Source organism: Lampetra planeri, chromosome 61 (assembly GCF_965212315.1).
Source record: "Lampetra planeri chromosome 61, kcLamPlan1.2.h2, whole genome shotgun sequence".
NCBI lineage: Eukaryota > Metazoa > Chordata > Hyperoartia > Petromyzontiformes > Petromyzontidae > Lampetra > Lampetra planeri.
In genome coordinates, this window is record NC_136167.1 from 673748 (window position 1) to 692313 (window position 18566).

At 55.1% G+C, this 18566-nt stretch overlaps 1 protein-coding gene across 1 annotated transcript in view; it reads right to left on the reverse strand.

Moving 5' to 3' along the window:
- Positions 1-407: 407 nt before the first annotated feature.
- GARNL3 (GTPase activating Rap/RanGAP domain like 3) overlaps positions 408-18566 on the reverse strand; it is a 71531-nt gene continuing 53372 nt past the window's right edge. The window contains exons 15-29 of the mRNA XM_078619080.1: positions 17920-18035; positions 17698-17802; positions 16542-16616; positions 12838-12949; positions 11812-11910; positions 10362-10478; positions 10051-10202; positions 8363-8521; positions 7473-7539; positions 7059-7166; positions 6013-6131; positions 4720-4852; positions 4373-4612; positions 2816-2936; positions 408-2181 (exon numbers count right to left, since the gene is read on the reverse strand). Coding sequence (XP_078475206.1) covers positions 1881-2181; positions 2816-2936; positions 4373-4612; positions 4720-4852; positions 6013-6131; positions 7059-7166; positions 7473-7539; positions 8363-8521; positions 10051-10202; positions 10362-10478; positions 11812-11910; positions 12838-12949; positions 16542-16616; positions 17698-17802; positions 17920-18035 — 2024 coding nt within the window. The 3' untranslated portion in view covers positions 408-1880. The remainder of the gene's footprint in view (positions 2182-2815; positions 2937-4372; positions 4613-4719; positions 4853-6012; positions 6132-7058; positions 7167-7472; positions 7540-8362; positions 8522-10050; positions 10203-10361; positions 10479-11811; positions 11911-12837; positions 12950-16541; positions 16617-17697; positions 17803-17919; positions 18036-18566) is intronic.

Here is an 18566-nt window from a genome sequence, read left to right on the forward strand (position 1 = left end):
CCAGGGGCTTCGGAAAGCGAGAGGCATCTGGGAGGGAATTGAACTCGGGGGCCAAAGCTTCGTCAAGGTGATCATCGTCAAAGTGATCATCGTCAAAGTGATCATCATCTCGATTTAAAGCTTTCGTGACTGCAGCGATTCATCTTCTTGGTTCTTTCGGTAAAGTCACGGAGAAGGAAAATAATAAAATGATAACAAATAAAACATAATAAAATAATTCTCACGACGTTTCGGCCACAACGCAAGCAGCCGTCATCAGGTGGAGAACAGACCTGTTGAGTCTATGAAGACGGCTGCTTGCGTTGTGGCCGAAACGTCGTGAGAATTACTTTATAATGTTTTATTTGTATTATTTTATTATTTTCCTTCTACGTGACTTTACCGAAAGAACCAAGAAGGTGATCGTCATCGTCGTAGGCGGCGGCCATGGTCTTTCTACTGCTGGATGAAGGATTTTCCCAAGCGTTAAGGCTGGGGAAGGGGGGTGGGGGGAGAAGGGGGATTTGGGCAAGATATCTGTCCATACTTCACCGCTCTGGTGAGTGTGTGATCTGGTGGAGACGCAATGAGCACGTGCACACAGACACAGAGATGGCAGTGGAGAAATAATTGAAATCGTGGCACTGCGATGATGATGACGATTATGACATCACGATCATGACATCATGACGGAGACGTCATCACCATGACGTCATCATCACTACGTCATCATCACGATGTCATTATGATGACGACATCGTCGTGATGTCATAATCACGATGATGACATCACGGCGATGACGTCACGACGACGATGACATCGTCACCATGAATTACAACACTGACCCCCAGCTCTCTGCGATCTGGCTCCTCTGATTTAATTTATGCAAATTTTATTCAAATTGTCTCGCCCACGTTGGCGTGATACATTTGAAACGTCACTAATTAACAAGATGTCTCCCCACCCCCCCCAAAGCCAGTGCCTCATTTCAAAATCCATCCTTCCTTATCGTAGTCTAAACCTCTGCACAGGATTACAGGGGGGGCAAATCCAGGGTTACAATAACACCGTAGCATTGCTAGGGGTAAGCAAACCTCGTACCCGAGTGGTAGTACACACCGGGTCAACCCATCACGGTTTACCCCCCGTATTCTTACGCAGGGAAATTGAGTTTTCAGGTCCGTACGGGCGTACGGACGTTTCAGTACGGGCAAAAGTTTTTTGTCCATTTGTTTGTGTTTCTCCCTTTGTGATGATGGGACTTTGTGGGGTGAACGTTGAGATTCACGATGGGCTATGGGGTGATCAACAAGCTCTGAATTGGTCTGTGATAATGCGGGCACCGATAATGGGTTGACAGGTATGTCCGCACCTAATGACGACAGTCCCATATTGCAAGCCCGGACCGCCTGCATTGAGCGATCGACCTTTGGCCACGCCGGTGGGGTCGCTTTGCCACTGTGCGGCAGCCGCGCCTGGTGCATGGACCCAGCGCCAATGGGGAGGGAGGGGTGAAAGAGGTGCGGCTATCGTCATCATCGTCGTCATCATCTTCATTGTCGTCATCATCGTGGTCATTATCATTGTTATTGTCGTCGTCATCGTCATCATCGTCGTCATCATTATCATCGTTTTCATCATCGTGGTCATTATCATTGTTATTGTCATCGTCATGATCATCATCGTCGTCGTCATCATCGTCGTCATCATTTTCATCGTTGTCATCATCGTGGTCATTATCATTGTTATTGTCATCGTCATAGTGGTCATCATCATTGTCGTCATCATCGTCGTCATCATCATCGTCGTCATCATTATCATCGTTGTCACCATCGTCATCATCATCGTTGTCATCATCGTCGTCATCATCATCACCATCATCACCATCACCGCCGCCGCCATCACTTGAGATCGACGTCGTCTCCCTCGTCGAGCGACGCAGACAGGCGGAAGGGGCTCGACGGTTCGGCTCCCCCGGGGGGCCGCGGCCTCCTCCTGCCGCGCGCCGCGGCCACGCACGCCGTGGCCAGGCCGGCGACCGCCGCCGCGTCCGACGCGACCGACACGCACGCCGCCATCACGCCGACGACGTCGCCGCCATCGCCGGTGCCGATGCCGTCCGCCTCCTGCGACGCGCCGGACGAGAGGGGCGGCTCCGTGCCCCCCGACGAAGAGGACGACTCGAAGCTGCGAGATGTGAACCTGGGGGTGGAGTGGGGTGGGTGGATATGGGTGAAAAGAGCTTCCTTGCTCATCGGATTCACGCTTCAACACACCGGTGGGGCTAAAGCAGTGAACTATTTTGTCTTTTGTCAACGTGACACTTTGTTTGCTGATCGACCGTGTCGGGTGGTGGAGGGTTACGACACATTAATAAATAACGCGATCTAAACCCAAAAAACGTTGATTATGAGTCTATTTAGTCTATACGGGGGATCTTTGTATTTGTGTGTAATAGGTGACAAAGGTGACAAAGACAAAAATACCCCGTATAGCATTAACAGACTGTAGGGGCAAGTGCTGTTAGCGAGCACCTATGAAAGCCGGAATGGTATACGAGGGGGTGGGTAGCACCACGCCCGACCGCCTTTGTCCCCCCAGTGGCGATGTTTACACACCCCACCGGGTACTCATTTGAGGCCGAGTCGACCTAGGGGAGACCCAGGACCGGTTCAGATAATCGTCACCGGTGTTGGCCGTGAGCGGGAATCGAACCCGTGTCGCCAGGTTCATAGCGCAGCGTAGCGCTAACCGCTACACCACCGCTCCCCACACACAATAGGTGACACACGCACACATACACACACGGTGAATCGCATGCGTCTGTGTTAGTCACCTGTCGCTGCTGGTTGACCGTGGGGGGCACGCTCTCTCCCCGGAGGGCCCCCCCCCCCGGGGCCACCTTTGCTTCCCGCTTGCAGCGTCCCCTCGGGCCTGCGGGAGATCTTCAGAGAGGCCTGCACACCGCGTTGGTGACCGTTCATCAGAGGTCGCAACCGGGTTAGAATTTAAGTGTGAACAATCTAAAGAGAGGACACAGGCAGAGAAAACAAGTCGCCAGAGAGAGAGAAAAAAGATAAGCTTAAAACTTCCCCGTAGAAGTGGTTCAATCTTAATTTTAATCGTCTCTGTGTGGTGGTTATTTAATTTTAATGTGTCCTCCTGATTTTCAGGCTTGCTTGCCGTGCCATCGCATTCGCAGCACCACGTCTGTTGACCACTCATTGATATGCTAATTTTTTCTCTAACCCTCCTCCCTCTCTCTGCCTCCGCCCCCTCTGTCTATTTAAGGCCACCACACAGAGACGATCACCCCTCTCTGTTACCTGTGTTGCTCTCGCTATGTATCTTGGTGATATCTGTCTGCTAATATGTCTGTCTATAGTTTTCTGGTTAGATTTTATGTCGCTATTTCATTATACCTGATGATGATTGCTTGTGTTGCAATCGAAACGTCGTATTCTATTATTTAATTTAATTTATTATTTTATCTTTAGACGTGACTTAACCGAAAGAAACAAATAATAATTCCTGCAGTCACGAAAGTTCTAAAATTAAGATTGGCTAGGAGATGTTAACCACCTCGCCTGGTCTACAGGAGGTCGTGGGTTCGATCCCGACGCTGACGCCTGCTGCTGTATATTTGGAGTTTACGTGTCTCTCTCTCTCTCATCATCACAGTGCTAGGAGATGTTAACTACCTCGCCTGGTCTACAGGAGGTCGTGGGTTCGATCCCGACCCTGACGCCTGCTGCTGCATATTTGGAGTTTGCGTCTCTCTCCCTGTGGTCGTGTGGATTTTTCTCGGGGTCCTCCGGTTTTTCCCTCTCCATTTAAAATCAACGTGACGTCCATTCACCCCCCCCCCCAGTCTTCCATCCGTCTAGTAGTCCAATCATCCATCCGGTTGTCCATTCACCCACCCAGTCGTCCATTCACCCACCCAGTCCTCCATCCGTCTAGTCGTCCATTCACCCATTTAGTCGTCCATTCATCCACCCAGTCGTCCATTCACCCATCTAGTCGTCCATTCACCCACCCAGTCGTCCATTCATCTACCCAGTCGTCCATTCACCCATATAGTCGACCATTCACCCATCCAGTCGTCCATTCACCCATCTAGTCGTCCATTCATCCACCCAGTCGTCCATTCACCAATCTAGTCGTCCATTCACCCATCTAGTCGTCCATTCACCCATCTAGTCGTCCATTCACCCACCCAGTCGTCCATTCACCCATCCAGTCGTCCATTAATCCGTCCTCTCCTCCATTCACCTCTCCACTCGCCCCACCCATCCGTCTAGTCATCCACTTGTCCATTCCCCCGTCCTCTCGTCCACCGCAAACCGCCCACCCATCCACCCATCCACTCCTCCACCCGCCCCGAGCTCACCCAGCAGCTCCCTGCGAGTGCGCGTCGCGATCTCCTTGATCTCCATTCGCGTCGATGGCAGGGAGTGCGACGCCGGGATGGGGGGCGGCTGGGCGGCCCCCCCGCCCCCCCCGCCCCCGCCGGGGGCCGCCTGTGGGCTAGTGGCCACGGCCACCAGGGGTGACTTCAAGGGCCTTTCGATGCTCCTCCCCACCAGGTTGCTGAGAGGGATCTTGTAGATGTGACGCGGCTGATGCTCCCCTGTGGCGGGCGGGAGGGGGGTGGAGGGACATCATCATCGTCGTCAGCAGTGCGAGCGGCAGCGTGGCGCGTGGTCACGTGACCGCTGACCCGAGGGCCGTCCTCACCGTCCTGCGACAGGGCGGGCGGCAGCGCCGGCTCCTCGTCGCCGGGAGGCGTCTGCGGCGTGGTGACGGCGCTGTGCTCCGTGGAGCAGCGCCGCGACGTCACCAGGCCCGACGCCATGAAGAAGATGTCCGACTGGCGTCACGCACAGCGTCACACGCACAGCGTCATACACACAGTGTCACGCACAGCGTCACACACACAGCGTCACACACACAGCGTCATACACAGCGGCACACACACAGTGTCACACACACAGCGGCACACACAGCGTCACACACACAGCGTCACACACACAGCATCACACGCGCAGCGTCACACACGCAGCGTCACACACACAGCGTCATACACAGTGGCACACACAGCGTCACACACACAGCATCACACACAGTGTCACACACACAGCGTCACGCACACAGTCACACACAGCGTCACACACACAGCGTCACACACACAGCGTCACACACACAGTCACACACAGCGTCACACACACAGCGTCACACACACAGCATCACACACACAGCGTCACACACACAGCACCATACACACAGCGTCACGCACACAGCATCATACATAGCGTCATACAGCATCATACATAGCGTCATACAGCATCATACATCAACACACAGCGTCACACACAGCGTCACACACGCAGCATCATACACAGCGGCACACACAGCGTCAGACACACAGCGTCACACACACAGCGTCACACACACAGCATCACACGCATAGCGTCACACACGCAGCGTCACACACACAGCGTCACACACAGCGTCACACACACAGCGTCACACACACAGCGTCACACACACAGCGTCACACACAGCGTCACACACACAGCGTCACACACACAGCATCGCACACACAGTCACACACAGCGTCACACACGCAGCGTCACACACACAGCATCACACACACAGCATCACACACACAGTCACACACAGCGTCACACACGCAGCGTCACACACACAGCGTCACACACACAGCGTCACACACGCACAGCGTCACACACACATCGTCACACACACAGCGTCACACACACAGTCACACACAGCGTCACACACACAGCGTCATACAGCATCATGCAGCATTACTCAGCGTCACACACAGCGTCACAGCGCATCATAAAGCATTATATATCAACACACAGTGTCACACACAGCGGCACACAGCAACACACAGCGTCACACACACAGCGACACACACAGCATCACACACAGCGTCACACACAGCGTCACACACACAGCGTCACACACAGCGTCACACACACAGCGTCACACAGCGTCACACACCCGTGACGAGATGAGGCTCAGGTCTGGCACGATGGTGGTGTGGACGAGGTTGCCGTTGACCACGAGCCGGATCTCGATGGAGTCGATGGTGAACGCCAGAATATACGGGAACGCGCAAACTACACGCACAGACACACACACACAGAGGCAAAGGTCCCCCGTGTAGCCTTAGCAGACTGCTGGGGCAAGTGCTGTCAGCGAGCAGCACCTGTGAAGGCTACCGGCACTGTGGCACACGAGGGGGTGGGTGGCCAGCACCACGCCCGGCCGCCTTTGTCTCCCCAGTGGCGATGTTTACTACACAGCACCAGGTACTATTTTGAGGCTCCTGAAGAAGGTCCAACTTGCACGCGTGAGCGAAACGTCGGACAATGACGAGGGCTGGGTGAGGTGAAGTCGTGGGCTGGGTGAAGTGAATCCGTGGGCTGGGTGAGGTGAAATTGTGGGCTGGGTGAAGTGAAATTGTGGGCTGAGTGAAGTGAATCCGTGGGCTGGGTGAGGTTAAATTGTGGGCTGGGTGAAGTGAATCCGTGGGCTGGGTGAAGTGAAATTGTAGGCTGGGTGAAGTGAATCCGTGGGCTGGGTGAGGTGAAATTGTGGGCTGGGTGAAATTAATCCGTGGGCTGGGTGAGGTGAAGTTGTGGGCTGAGTGAAGTTAATTTGTGGGCTGGGTGAAGTGAATTCGTGGGCTGGGTGAAGTGAATTCGTGGGCTGGGTGAGGTGAAGTTGTGGGCTGGGTGAAGTGAAATTGTGGGCTGGGTGAAGTGAATTTGTCGGCTGGGTGAAGTGAAATTGTGGGCTGGGTGAAGTGATTTTGTGGGCTGGGTGACGTGAAGTCGTATGCTGGGTGAGGTGAATTTGTGGGCTGGGTGAAGTGAATTTGTGGGCTGGGTGACGTGAATCGGTGGGCTGGGTGAAGTGAATTCGTGGGCTGGGTGAAGTGAATTCGTGGGCCGGGTGAAGTGAATTCGTGGGCTGTGTGAAGTGAATCCGTGGGCTGGGTGATGTTAATTTGTGGGCCACGTTGTTGCCGCTGGTGCCCTCACCGATGGCGCTGGGCAGCTGGTTCCACGTGAAGTGGTAGTCCGAGGCGGAGGACTGGAGCTGCGGCGAGTTCCCGTTGAAGGGCAGCACCTTCTTGTAAAAGCAGGTGTCTGCAAAGACAAAGGTGCCCCGTGTGGCTCTGGGGGCAAGTGCTGCTCGCAAAGCGGCACCTGTGAAGGCCGGCGCGGAAACACGAGGGGGTGGGTGATGATGATGGTGATGGTGATGATGGTGATGATGATGATGGTGATGATGATGGTGATGAAGATGATAATGGTGATGATGATGGTGATGATGGTGATGATGGTGATGATGGTGATGATGATGGTGGTGATGATGATGGTGATGATGGTGACAATGATGGTGACGATGATGATGGTGGTGATGATGATGATGATGGAGGAGGAGGAACTCACAGTTGAAGCAGATGAGCAAGCCAGCTTCGCCATCCTCGTAGAGATCAATCGCGGCGACGAAGTTCACCTGGGAGAGACGCACAGTGGCACTCAGCGTCGATGAGGTCGAAAATAATGAGGATGATGGCGGCGGCGATGACGATGACGGCGATGACGATGATGATCATTGTGACGATGATGATGACGATGATGACGATGATGATGATCATTGTAACGATGATGATGACGATGATGACGATGATGATCATTGTGACGATGATGATGACGGTGATGACGATGATCATTGTGACGATGATGATGACGATGATGACGATGATGATCATTGTGACGATGATGATGACGATGATGACGATGATGACGATGACAAGGATGATGACGATGATGACGATGATGATGATGATGATGACAAGGATGATGACGATGATGATGATGATGACGATGATGATCATTGTGACGATGATGATGACGATGATGACGATGATGATGATGACGATGTTGCGCAGGCGGTGGTGATCAAGGTGATGGCAGTGATTGATGGTGGCTATGATGGTGGTGATGGCGATGGTGGTGATGGTGGTGATGGTGGTGATGGTGGTGATGGCGGTGATGGTATTGATGGTGGTGGTGGTGGTGATGGCAGTGATGGTGGTGATGGTGTTGATGGTGGTAGTGACGGTGGTGATGGTGGCGGTGGTGGTGGTGGTGGTGATGGTGGTGGTGGTGACGGTGCTGATGGTGGTGGTGGTGGTGACGGTGTTGATGGTGACGGTGGTGATTGCGGTGATGGCGGTGATGGTGGCTGTGATGGTGGTGATGGTGACGTTGCTGACGGCAGTGGTGATGGTGTTGATGGTGGTGGTGACGGTGGTGACGGTGGCGGTGTGCCTCACCTTGCTGGCGTCCACGGTGTGCAGGCGGTGGCACTCCCCGGTGCTCTCGCTGACGAGGTCGAACTGGTGGCGGTAGGCCACGCACAGCACGTTGTCGTTCTCGCCCGTGGGGCCGTCCACCAGCGTCAGCACCAGCGGCGTGTCCGACAGACAGATCTCCTGGACGGCCGACATCGTCGTCGTCAACATCGTTAACATCATCATCATCATCATCACAGGAGGAGGAGGAGGAGTGTCTGGCAGACAGATCTCCTGGACGGTCGACATCGTCATCGACAACGTCCTCAACATCATCATCATCATCATCATCAGAGGAGGAGGAGTGTCGGACAGACAGATATCCTGGACGGTCGACATCGTCGTCGACATCGTCGTCAACATCGTTAACATTATCATCATCAGAGGAGGAGGAGTGTCTGACAGACAGATCTCCTGGACGGTCGACATCGTCGTCGTCAACGTCATTGTCAACATGATCGTCAACGTCATTGTCAACATGATCGTCAGCATCTTCATCATCAAGGTCGTCGTCAACATCGTTAACATTATCATCATCATCAACATCGTCAACATCATCAACATCATCAACATCGTCAACATCATCAACATCATCAACATCGTCAACATCATCACCATCATCAACATCAGAGGAGAAGTAGGAGTGCCCAAAGGACAGATCTCCTGGTCGGTACATCGACAACGTCGTCGTCAACATCGTTAACATCATCATCATCAGAGGAAGAGGATTGTCTAACAGACAGATCTCCTGGACGGTCGACATCGTCTTCGACATCGTCATTGTCAACATGATCGTCAGCATCTTCATCAACAACGTCGTCGTCAACATCGTTAACATCATCATCATCATCATCAGAGGAGGAGTGTCGGACAGACAGATCTCCTGGACGGTCGACATCATCGTCGTCAACGTCATTGTCAACATGATCGTCAGCATCTTCATCATCAACGTCGTTGTCAACATCGTTAACATCATCATCATCAACATCGTTAACATCATCAACATCATCAACATCAGAGGAGGAGGAGTGTCTAACAGACAGATGTCCTGGACGGTACATCGTCAACATCGTCAACATCATCAACATCATCAACATCGTCAACATCATCAACATCGTCAACATCATCAACATCGTCAACATCGTCAACATCATCAACATCATCAACATCAACATCATCAACATCGTCAACATCATCAACATCATCAACATCATCAACATCATCAACATCGTCAACATCAGAGGAGAAGGAGGAGTGCCCAACGGACAGATCTCCTGGTCGGTACATCAACAACGTCGTTGTCAACATCGTCAACATTATCATCATCAGAGGAGGAGTGTCTAACAGACAGATGTCCTGGACGGTACATCGTCAACATCATCAACATCATCAACATCGTCAACATCGTCAACATCATCGTTATCTCCATAGAGCGGCTGCACTCTCCCGTAGCCACTCAGTACTCCGCTATGCTACAGGACAGTACTACAGGACAGTACTCTGACTAACTCACCCGTATGTACTGGAACTCCGCTACGCTACAGGACTACTACAGGACAGTACTACAGGACAGTACTACAGGACAGTGCTCTGACTAACTCACCCGTATCTACTCAGCACTCCGCTATGCTACAGGACAGTACTGCAGGGCAGTACTCTGACTAACTCACCCGTATGTACTGGAACTCCTCGACGGGCGAGGCGGCCGTCACGCCGCCGGGCGGCCGTCTCCACGTGGCGAGCAGCAGCTTGTAGCGTGTCGCGCTCACCACGCGCAGGGTGCCCGCCGCACTGTGTGTGTTCACGGCGTACAGGTGGCAGCCTGCACGCACGCACGTACACACACACACGCACGCACATTCGTGCGAATGTGCGTGCGTGCGTGTGTGCGCGTGTGTGTATGTTCGTGCGAACGTGCGTGTGTGCGTGCGTGCGTGCGTGTGTGTGTGTGCCCTCTCCCACCCCCCCGCCCCCCCCCAACCTTTGGTCTTCTCCAGCTTGTGCTCGCGGCACTCGACGCGTCCGAGCACCGCGGCCTGCTCCTCCACCGACTTCCAGACGGCCGACAGGCGGAACACAAACACACGTGACTCCTTGCCTGTGACGGATGCGCACGCGGACACGCCCACACACACACAAACACGTGACTCCTTGCCTGTGACGCACGCGCACGCGGACACGCCCACACACACACAAACACGTGACTCCTTGCCTGTGACGCACGCGCACGCGGACACGCCCACACACACACACACACGTGACTCCTTGCCTATGACGCACACGCACGCGGACACGCCCTCACACACACGTGACTCCTTGCCTGTGACGCACGCGCACGCGGACACGCCCACACACACACACACACGTGACTCCTTGCCTGTGACGCACGCGCACGGACACGCCCACACACACACACACGTGACTCCTTGCCTGTGACGCACGCGCACGGACACGCCCACACACACACACACGTGACTCCTTGCCTGTGACGCACACGCACGCGGACACGCCCACACACACACACACACGTGACTCCTTGCCTGTGACGCACGCGCACGTGGACACGCCCACACACACACACGTGACTCCTTGCCTGTGACGCACACGCACGCGGACACGCTCACACACACACACGTGACTCCTTGCCTGTGACGCACGCGCACGCGGACACGCCCACACACACACACGTGACTCCTTGCCTATGACGCACACGCACGCGGACACGCCCTCACACACACACGTGACTCCTTGCCTGTGACGCACGCGCACGCGGACACGCCCACACACACACACACGTGACTCCTTGCCTGTGACGCACGCACGCGGACACGCCCACACACACACACACACGTGACTCCTTGCAGGCAGCTTCTGAAAGAAAGAGCTTACATAGCAGCTCAGCGGGGCCTGACCTCGTCAAATAAAAACACAAATAGCTCGTCAAATATGATAATTGTTTTTTTACCCTTCCATCTGGCAACAAAACTGACACCTTTTTTACAAGGAGTCATGTTTACATAGACCACAATACCTGCAGCCATAATGCAAACAAAAGACATAACTCTCATAATGTGCAGGAGGTCAGAGTTATGTGTGCATTGCCTTTGAGTTGTGCGCCTTTTGGCGTCATCTGGTCCAACACCATGTGAGACTAGGCTCTAAGGAAAGCTGTCTCGGGTGTGGACCAATCAACTTCAAGGACAGTGCATACATTATCAGAGTTGTGTTTTTTGTTTGCATTGTGACTGCAGGTATTGTGGTCTATGCAAACATGACTCCTTGTAAAAAAAGGTGTCAGTTTTGTTGCCAGATGGAAGGGTAAAAAAACCAATTATCATATTTTTTACTGGCAAATGAGGTTCCAATGGAGCTCGTCAAATAGTTCACAGTTAGTGTGTCCATGGCGTGTCCGTGGCGTGGCGCCCCCTCACCCTTCTCGTTGCGTAGCACCAGCATGTCCAGCGCCTCGATCACGTTCATCTGGCGCACGGAGAAGCTGCGGTCCAGCACGGGCAGCGGCGGCTGTCCCTCTGGGGGGGCGAGGGGAGCGCGGCAGCGTTAGGGAGGCTCCCAACGACGCCCGGGTCACGAGGAAGGGGGATTAGCGGCGTCGGCTCTGTCTGTCCGTGCGTGTAACGCGGGGGGGTTGCGGTGACGTGGGGTCGCGGTGACGTGGGGGGTCACGTGGGGGTCGCGGTCACGTGGGGTCATGGTGATGCGGGAGTCGCAGTGACGTGGGGGTCATGGTTACGTGGGGGGGTCGCGGTCACGTGGGGGTCACGGTCACGTGGGTGTCACGGTGATGCGGGGGGTCGCGGTGACATGGGGGTCACGGTAACGTGGGGGGTCACGGTCACGTGAGGATCACAGTCACGTGGGGGACACGGTAATGTGCGGGTCGCGGTAACTCCTATTGAGGTGATCTGATACGAGTGACTAAGGTGTTAACGCATTGGCTCTGGCGATGGTGGTGGTGGCGGTGACGGTAGCCGTGGTGATGGTAGCGGTGACGGTAGTGACGGCGGTAGTGACGGTAGCAGCGTTGGTGACGGTGGCGGTGGTGGTGATGGTATTGACGGTAGCGGTGGTGACGGTAGCGGTGGCGCTGGTGGTGACGGTGGCGGTGGTGGTGATGGTATTGACGGTAGCGGTGGTGGCGGTGGTGACGGTAGCGGTGGCGGTGGTGGTGACGGTGGCGGTGGTGGTGATGGTATTGATGGTAGCGGTGGTGGCGGTGGTGACGGTAGCGGTGGTGGCGGTGGTGAAGGTGGCGGTGGTGGTGATGGTATTGACGGTAGCGGTGGTAGCGGTGGTGACGGTAGCGGTGGCGGTGGTGGCAGTAGCGGTAGTGACGGTAGCGGTGGTGGTGATGGTAGCGGTGGCGATGGCGGTGGTGACGGTAGCGGTGGTGACGGTGGCGATGGCGGTGGCGTCGAGCCGTCCCCGCCGCCGCGTACCGTGGAGGAGCAGGACGCCGGCCTCGGTGGAGACGAGCAGCCCGCCCCGCCACGAGTCGGCGCAGTACACCTCGTACGGGAAGTTCTGCCCGTAGCACTGCGGCTCCCAGGGCTGCGGGAGGCAAGCGCATCAATGAACGCAGGCCGACCACCGTTCGTCAGAGGTCGCAACCGGGTACCCGATACCCGTACCCTACCCGATACCTGGCTACCCGTACCCGTCCGGGTACGGGTACGAGTACCCGTTTGCGACCCTGGTGCGGCCGGGTACGGCTACGGGTAGGCCGTGAGTCACTGGTGAGTAACCGTTTGTCACTCATTTCCAAACGTCTTGTCTCTTCTCACAATTCAAGTTCCTAGAATCAAGCCATCCGCGCCTGCAACATGGCTTCATCCCAGAGGTCGCAATCAGGTACCCGTAACAGTACCCTACCCGATACCTGGCCGGGAACGGGTAGCCGGGTATCGGGTAGGGTACGGGTACAGGTACCCGTTTGCGACCCTGGTGCGGCCGGGTACGGGTACGAGTAAGGAATCAAAACCCGTTTGCGACCTCTGCCGTTCGTCCGGCACAACGCGGGACCATCACCCGGCTGCCTTCCCGCTGCGTCTGCGAAGAAGGAGACCCGATGCACGTGCGGAGAAAGTGCTCGGGGGGCTTTCCAACGTTGTCACCCGAGAGACGTTCGCGAAAGACGCGTCAGGCCATGGGTAACACATTCGGGTGATACTCGTCCATTTTCGTTCGTTTTCGCGCGGTGCGTGACGGGTTACCCAGGCGGTAGGTCAAGGTTAGGTCAAGGTTAGGTCAAGGTTAGGTCAAGGTTAGGTTATGCCACTGCCCCCCCCCCCCATAGAGGGGCTACCCTCTGTGGGGGTGGAGGGCCGGTCCATCAGCAGCATCGCGAGCAAGATGCCTGCAGGGGCCGCGCCACAGCCACACCCGTGTCCATCTACCAGGGGCACGAGATCATGTTCCACGTGTCCACCATGCTCCCGTACTCCAAGGACAACCGACAGCAGGTACACACACTGACACAGCTGCTACACACACTGACACAGCTGCTACACACACTGACACAGCTGCTACACACACTGACACAGCTGCTACACACACTGACACAGCTACTACACACACTGACACAGCTACTACACACACTGACACAGCTACTACACACACTGACACAGCTACACACACTGACACAGCTACACACACTGACACAGCAGGTACACACACTGACACAGCTACTACTCACACTGACACAGCTGCTACACACACTGACACAGCTACACACACTGACACAGCAGGTACACACACTGACACAGCAGCTACTCACACTGACACAGCTGCTACACACTGACACAGCTGCTACACACACTGACACAGCAGGTACACACACTGACACAGCAGGTATACACACTGACACAGCTACTACACACACTGACACAGCAGGTACACACACTGACACAGCTACTACACACACTGACACAGCAGGGACACACACTGACACAGCAGGTACACACACTGACACAGCTACTACACACACTGACACAGCAGCTACTCACACTGACACAGCTACTACACACCCTGACACAGCTACTACACACACTGACACAGCTACTACTCACACTGACACAGCTGCTACACACACTGACACAGCTACTACACACACTGACACAGCTACTACACACACTGACACAGCTACTACTCACACTGACACAGCTGCTACACACACTGACACAGCTACACACACTGACACAGCAGGTACACACACTGACACAGCTACTACACACACTGACACAGCTGCTACACACACTGACACAGCTACACACACTGACACAGCTACTACACACACTGACACAGCTACTGCACACACTGACACAGCTACACACACTGACACAGCTACTACACACACTGACACAGCTACTACACACACTGACACAGCTGCTTCACACACTGACACAGCTGCTACACCACACTGACACAGCTACACACACTGACACAGCTACACACACTGACACAGCATGTACACACACTGACACAGCTGCTACACACACTGACACAGCTGCTACACACACTGACACAGCTACTACACACACTGACACAGCTACTACACACACTGACACAGCTACTACACACACTGACACAGCTACACACACTGACACAGCAGGTACACACACTGACACAGCTGCTACACACACTGACACAGCTACTACACACACTGACACAGCTACACACACTGACACAGCTGCTACACACACTGACACAGCAGGTACACACACTGACACAGCTACTACACACACTGACACAGCAGGTACACACTGACACAGCTGCTACACACACTGACACAGCTACACACACTGACACAGCTACTACACACACTGACACAGCTACTACACACACTGACACAGCAGGTACACACACTGACACAGCTGCTACACACACTGACACAGCTACTACACACACTCACACAGCTACACACACTGACACAGCAGGTACACACACTGACACAGCTGCTACACACACTGACACAGCTACTACACACACTGACACAGCTACACACACTGACACAGCTGCTACACACACTGACACAGCAGGTACACACACTGACACAGCTACTACACACACTGACACAGCTGCTACACACACTGACACAGCTACACACACTGACACAGCTACTACACACACTGACACAGCTACTACACACACTGACACAGCAGGTACACACACTGACACAGCTGCTACACACTGACACAGCTACTACACACACTGACACAGCTATTCGCTTGGTGATGTTCATTCAGACGCTGTATTTCCGACAGTCCTGTTCTTCACCTGAGTGAGCATGAGTGAGCGTGCGTAAGTGAGTGAGTGAGCGTGAGTGAGTGAGTAAGTGAGTGAGCGTGAGTGAGTGAGCGAGCGTGAGTGAGCGTGCGTGAGTGAGTGAGTGAGCGTGAGTGAGTGAGCGTGAGTGAGTGAGTAAGTGAGTGAGCGTGAGTGAGTGAGCATGAGTGAGCGTGCGTGAGTGAGTGAGTGAGTGAGCGTGCGTGAGTGAGTGAGCGAGCGTGAGTGAGTGTGCGTGAGTGAGTGAGTGAGTGAGCGTGAGTGAATGAGCGTGAGTGAGTGAGTAAGTGAGTGAGCGTGAGTGAGTGAGCATGAGTGAGCGTGCGTGAGTGAGTGAGCGAGCGTGAGTGAGCGTGAGTGAGTGAGTGAGAATGAGTGAGCGTGCGTGAGTGAGTGAGTAAGTGAGTGAGCGTGAGTGAGTGAGCATGAGTGAGCGTGCGTGAGTGAGTGAGCGAGCGTGAGTGAGCGTGAGTGAATGAGTGAGCATGAGTGAGTGAGCGTGAGTGAGTGAGTAAGTGAGTGAGCGTGAGTGAGTGAGCATGAGTGAGCGTGCGTGAGTGAGTGAGCGAGCATGAGTGAGCGTGAGTGAGTGAGTGAGAGTGAGTGTGAGTGAGTGAGCATGAGTGAATGAGCGTGAGTGATTGAGTCAACGTGAGTGATCGCGAGCGAGTGAGCGTGAGTGAGTAAGCGAGCGTGAGTGGCATTGTCGCTGAGACTGATTGGTCTACTAAAGAAGATGGCCGCCGTCTCTGGTGTGGACCAATCAGCGTCAGCGACGATTGTCTCATTCCATCTCCACGTGCTGCTCAGCTCGAGGGGAGCGGGATGAGCGCCGTTGCCTGCGATGGGTCTCGCTCACCTCCTTCCTGCACAGCCCCGTCGTCGCCAGACTCGTCGGAGCGTCCCCGCGCACGATCGTCTTCAGCTTTAGCGCCTACACAACAACCAAACAACAACAACAACAACAACCATCAAACAACAACCATCAACAACAAGCATTTGCACCTCGAGCTCTCATACTCTGACGGTGCATTGTCTTTGAGTTGTGCGCCTTTTGGCGTCATCTGGTCCAACACCAGGTGAGACTAGGCTCTAAGAAAAGCTGTCTCGGGTGTGGACCAATCAACTTCAAGGACAGTGCATACATTATCAGAGTTGTGTTTTTAGTTTGCGTTATGACTGCAGGTATTGTGGTCAATGCAGACATGACTCCTTGTAAAAAAGGTGTCAGTTTTGTTGCCAGATAGAAGGGTAAAAAACAATTATCATCTTCTTGGTTCTTTCAGTAAAGTCACGTAGAATGGAAATAATAAAATAATGAAAATATAAAACGTAATATAATATAATGTTTATTTTTATTATTTTATTATTTCCATTCTACGTGACTTTACCGAAAGAACCAAGAAGATGAATCCCTGCAGTCACGAAAGCTTTAAATCGAAACCAATTATCGATTATCAATAAGCATTTGCCCGACGGAAGCGACTGCGAAGTCGGACGCGGGGGCCGGAGTTCCTCGAGGGTAAGGGGGGGCAGCCCCCCCACGTGGTGAGTCGTGTGGGGGGCGGGTGGGGGGGGGGGGTGGTGGGGGGGTGGGGGGGGGGTGGTGGGGGGGTGGTGGGGGGGTGGTGGTGGGTGGTGGATGGGGGTTGGTGGGGGTTGGTGGGGGGGTTGGTAGGGGGGGGGTTGGTGGGGGGGTGGTGGTGGGGGGGGGTGGGGAGGGGGTGGTGGTGGGTGGTGGATGGGGGTTGGTGGGGGTTGTGGGGGGGTTGGTAGGGGGGGGTTGGTGGGGGGTGGTGGTGGGGGGGGTGGTGGGGGGGTGGTGGGGGTGGTGAAGGGGGTGGTGAAGGGGGTGGTGGTGGGTGGTGGGGGGTGGTGGGGGGGTGGTGGTGGGTGGTGGTGGTGGGTGGTGGGGGGTGGTGGTGGGTGGTGGGGGGTGGTGGATGGGGGTTGGTGGGGGGGGGTGGTAGGGCGGGGGGGTTGGTGGGGGGGGGTGGTGGTGGGGGGGTGCCCACCTGCCCAACGCGGACGAACTCTGCCCGGCGTGCCTCCTCCTTCTTCCTCGCCGAGCGCGGCGACTCGGGTAGCACGTCGCTCAGAGAGCGGCGGTTCAGCATGTTCTGGAGAGAGAGAGGGAGGGAGAGAGAGAGAGTGCTATAAGGCTCTTCACATGTCCCGGTAGGGGGTTGAGGCGGCCTCATCCTCCTCGTCCTCTCTGGCTTGACTCACGCTCTCACCTTGTAGAGGTCGGGCGTGTAGTCCTGGTACATGGAGCGTATCAGCATGTCCAGCGTCCGCTGGCGTTTCTGCGCAAATGTTGGCGTTTCCAGAGTGGCTTTCTCTCCGTTGATCACTGCGGCGAAAGTCGGGCACACGCACGCACACGCATGCGCACACAAAAGACAAAGATCCCCCGTATAGCCTTAACAGACTGTAGGGGCAAGTGCTGTTAGCGAGCACCTATGAAGGCCGGAACGGTACACAAGGGGGTGGGGTTGCCAGCACCACGCCCGACCGCCTTTGCTCCCCAGCCGCGATGTTTACACACCGCACCAGGTACTCATTTGAGGCTGAGTCGACCTAGGGGAGGCCCGGGACCGGTTCAGATGATCGTCACTGTGGGTGTTGGCCGCGAGCGGGAATCGAACCCGGGTCGCCGGGTTCATAGCGCAGCGCGCTAACCGCTGCACCACCGCTCCCCACACACACACGCACACAGACACACATGCGCACGCGCACACACACGCGCACACACGCACACCAGAGGTCGCAAACGGGTTTTGATTCCTTACCCGTACTCGTACCCGGCCGCACCAGGGTCGCAAACGGGTACCCGTACCCGGCCGGGTAGGGTACCCGTACCCTACCCGCAATGAGTGACAAA